At 33.4% G+C, this 3,606-nt stretch overlaps 1 protein-coding gene across 1 annotated transcript in view; it reads right to left on the bottom strand.

Moving 5' to 3' along the window:
* Positions 1 to 2,796, bottom strand: part of atp7a (ATPase, Cu++ transporting, alpha polypeptide) — a 25,603-nt gene extending 22,807 nt beyond the window's left edge. Inside the window, exons 1-2 of the mRNA XM_015401058.1 lie at positions 2,534 to 2,796; positions 1,172 to 1,302 (exon numbers count right to left, since the gene is read on the bottom strand). Of these exons, the coding sequence (XP_015256544.1) occupies positions 1,172 to 1,291 (120 nt within the window). The 5' untranslated portion in view covers positions 1,292 to 1,302; positions 2,534 to 2,796. The remainder of the gene's footprint in view (positions 1 to 1,171; positions 1,303 to 2,533) is intronic.
* Between the last annotated feature and the right edge of the window lie 810 nt (positions 2,797 to 3,606).

Genomic DNA, 3,606 nt, shown 5'->3' with positions numbered 1-3,606 from the left:
TGTAAGGTGCCTTTTTGGGCGGTTGGGTGTGTTCAAATTCAAGGTATGCATCCTTCAAAAGCAGCATTTTAGACCACGATAATTCTTGGTATATGAAGTAAATGTTTCACAAAGACACCTAGCCAAAATAAAATAAATAAAAATAAAAGCAGTCTTCAGATATTGGAAGTATTTTCAAAACACTTTCCTTCGTAACGCCAGTGAAAAGAGGGGCCAAATACCAATGCCCACCAAACCTTTATGATTTCTACTGGAAAATAGTGTAAATCCATTTAAATTTTTACATAAATATGCACCGCTTTGTTTTGCTTTAGAAAATAAATTCAGAAAAATAAAAACCGAAACACCTAGAAATCTGTGTTTGCAGTCCAGGAAAAACGTGGCTGCGATACAAGGCATATTATATGCTCATCATAGCAATTTATACTGAAGTTTAATGATTGTTTAGATAACAGACAGAAATGACCTTATACAGCCGAACTATATCAGCTCTAATTCAAGAGCATTTTACAGCCTCAGTCTGAGGTCTTTGGTTAGCTTATGGCATGTTCAGTCAGCACGATGACCCCTAAAGTTGCGTTCTTGAGCAAGAAGGAAACATGTGACGATCAGAAGGCATCACCTGACTAAGCCGTAAGGTTTTTTTTTTTTTAAAGAAAGGGAAGTAGTTTCTCTCTGTGTTGGGGGTTATTTATCAATCTTACAATAACAGAACAAAGAAATATACACTTTGTTCTACCAAGAGAAAAGAAAAAACAATTCACTATGCATCAATCATTGCTAAACAGATTAACCGAAATAATCCGGGCACTAAATTCTGTTAAACACAACAATTTCCTGAGGGTGCAGAGGATATATCGACCTCCTGTCACAGTCCTTCAAAGGGAACTTTTGGGAACACAATATTGCATTATCTTCTCATTCAACCAGAGCCTGAGGGGTAAACATAAAGTAAACAAATAAGCAGACCACCACTACTGCAATTAGGTTGTCTAGTATGGCTGCACTGATGGAAATCATACAAGCTGCTCCTGAGGAAACAGAGCTGTAAAACGAAATCAGTGAGTAGAGAAATACATAGATTTAAATGTAAGAGACTTAAAATGAGGTATTTAATGCTAAACAAGAACAAAAGTAAAGATATATTGAAGGAAAGATGAGCTGTCATTACCTTTATTTGTATGACTCCATGCAGAGACCCGATCCACTGCTCTATGGATTGGACACACGAGCCACAGGTCATACCCTCAACTCCGAGGGAAACAGAACTCAAGCTGACTTTCTGTGTCATGACTGCTTTGTCTAAAACCACAACAGAATCACAGTTTTTAAGTATCAAAACAAACACATAAAAAAAAAAACAGAAAGAGAAAAAAATGGGAACAGAGGAAAGGGATTTTTTTTCATGGTACAAAATAAAACAAGCCTTAGCAACTGATTTAAACTTTCATTGAAACTTTCGATGAAAACAAACCCTGCAAATGAAAAGAATAAGCCATGTCAGTAAAAGCCTTCAGTGCAATCATGTATTGTTTTGGGTTTTCCAGCACCTCTAGCCTTGTAATTAGCAATCTGGTTAATATACTAAATATTTGTTTACTACATATTCGAACAGATAAAAATACAACACAATCTAGATACCGATTTCCATATCAAGTTTATGTACTACTTTGCTTTATTTCCTTTTTATCACACTATTTTAACTAATATATTTCTAGTTTGCTGTTTTCTTTAACTTATATCAGAAATATTCTGATCTTCAACATGAAATTACTATGAGAAGTTTATTATGTTTTATATAGTTTTGTAATCTTTTATATTTTCGATGCAGCAATTTGTTAGTTCCTAATTTTATCTAATTTATTAATTTACCAAACTAAAATAAATGATCTAAGAAGCATTCCATGTAATAAAGCAGCTTTTCAGGTCGTTGATATTGTTAATAATCTTAACAAAAGCAAACTTTGCTCTCTATAATGAGTCAGAGTTTGCTGTCTATATGAGCTTAATGTCTTAAACTTTATTTCTTTAAGTGTGTAATTGTTTTTAAAAGCAGTTCTTTCCAAGTTACTGCAGGGCTATGTAACTTCTTAGATCCTGTCATCTAGACTGTATGTCTTTTTATTTTTATTTTAAGCTTACTTCTACAGGTAAATACCTTTAAGATGCTTTTAAGAATAGTATTTCAGATTGGAAAGACTCTGGTTTCTACTTTAAACATCAAAGACAAACAAATCAAACACAAGCTGAATTTTGCATCAGTTAACAAGTCAGTTCCACGGTAGGAAATAAATCAAATCACAATTTCCTTAGTTGCCATGTCTAATAAGAATAATTTATCTAATGTGAAAAATAAAGAATGTAAAGGGTTGATTAAGCATATCAAAAGATAAATTAACTGAACCGGTTAGCTTTCACGTCGCTTTACCCAAACCCCAATACAAGATCTTCAGCTCTATCAAGATGTAAATATCTGTCAAAAGACTAAATAAACTACCCCAAAAAATGACTTTATAAAGCGATGAACTCCTACCTTTAGTTGTGAAAAGGAAACGTTAGCTGCTAAGTCAGTGTTGACTGTCAAGCTGCGCGGCTAAGCTAACAAGCTAACATAGTCTCCACCGCTCCTTACAGTGAACTAGATGAATCCGTCTGAACATGGCGGCAGGCGTTAAGTCCGATTAACTACTTCTACCAGTGAATACATAGTTTTCTTCTCTTTGCTTCTTAAAACTGTTCTGTTTCCGCTTCTTTCTACAAGTGCAGACCTCAATAACTGACCACTCTGTCCCAGAGCCACGGCGTCACTTCAAGGGGGCGGAGCTTATTGGCTGGGGCGAGATCAATGTGCTGCGGGTTAATTTTGCCCTGAGCATGGTCTTACGGCTTCTTGGGCGCAATATCAAGACACGTTCGATTTTGGTATAATAAAAATGTCAATAAAAACGTAAACGTAGACGTCTGAATTTGTAAATGAACATGTGAATAAACATAGGATTTATATTTGTTCCTTGTTTTCGACTGAGATACATGTGGTAATACAAGTTTGGAAGTTATGTTTACAAGTTACAAAGTTACAACTCTGCAATAATACTAGTACAAATTCAAACATTTACGTATATGAATAAGAACATTTACAAGAACAAAGGACACATTTATTAATGTGAATCACAAATTTAAAAATACAAATCACAAATTCAAAGTCATGAATCATATTTTGATGAGTACATATGACAATTTTACAAGTATTTATCATAAATTTACAAATACTAATCACAATTTTAAAACAATGAAATCCAAAATTTACAAACGCTAATCACACCTTTACAACTATAAATCGCACATTTACGAATATGAATCTCAACTTTACAAATATGAGTCACAAATGTAAACGTACCTATCACAAATGTACAACTACAAATCACAACTTTAAAAATACTAATCAGATATTTACAACTATAAATCACACATTTACAAATGCTGATCACAACTTTACATCTATAGATCACAAAGTTACGAATATGAATCACAAATTTGTGTGTACAAATAAATAATTTATAAGTACTAGTCACAAATTTACAAATGTGAGTAAAAACAAAGTAAAAA

The sequence above is a fragment of the Cyprinodon variegatus genome, unplaced genomic scaffold (assembly GCF_000732505.1).
Source record: "Cyprinodon variegatus isolate N-32 unplaced genomic scaffold, C_variegatus-1.0 Scaffold31, whole genome shotgun sequence".
Taxonomy (NCBI): Eukaryota; Metazoa; Chordata; class Actinopteri; order Cyprinodontiformes; family Cyprinodontidae; genus Cyprinodon; species Cyprinodon variegatus.
Note: the sequence above shows the minus strand (reverse complement) of the source record. Positions and strands in the feature narration are given on the sequence as shown.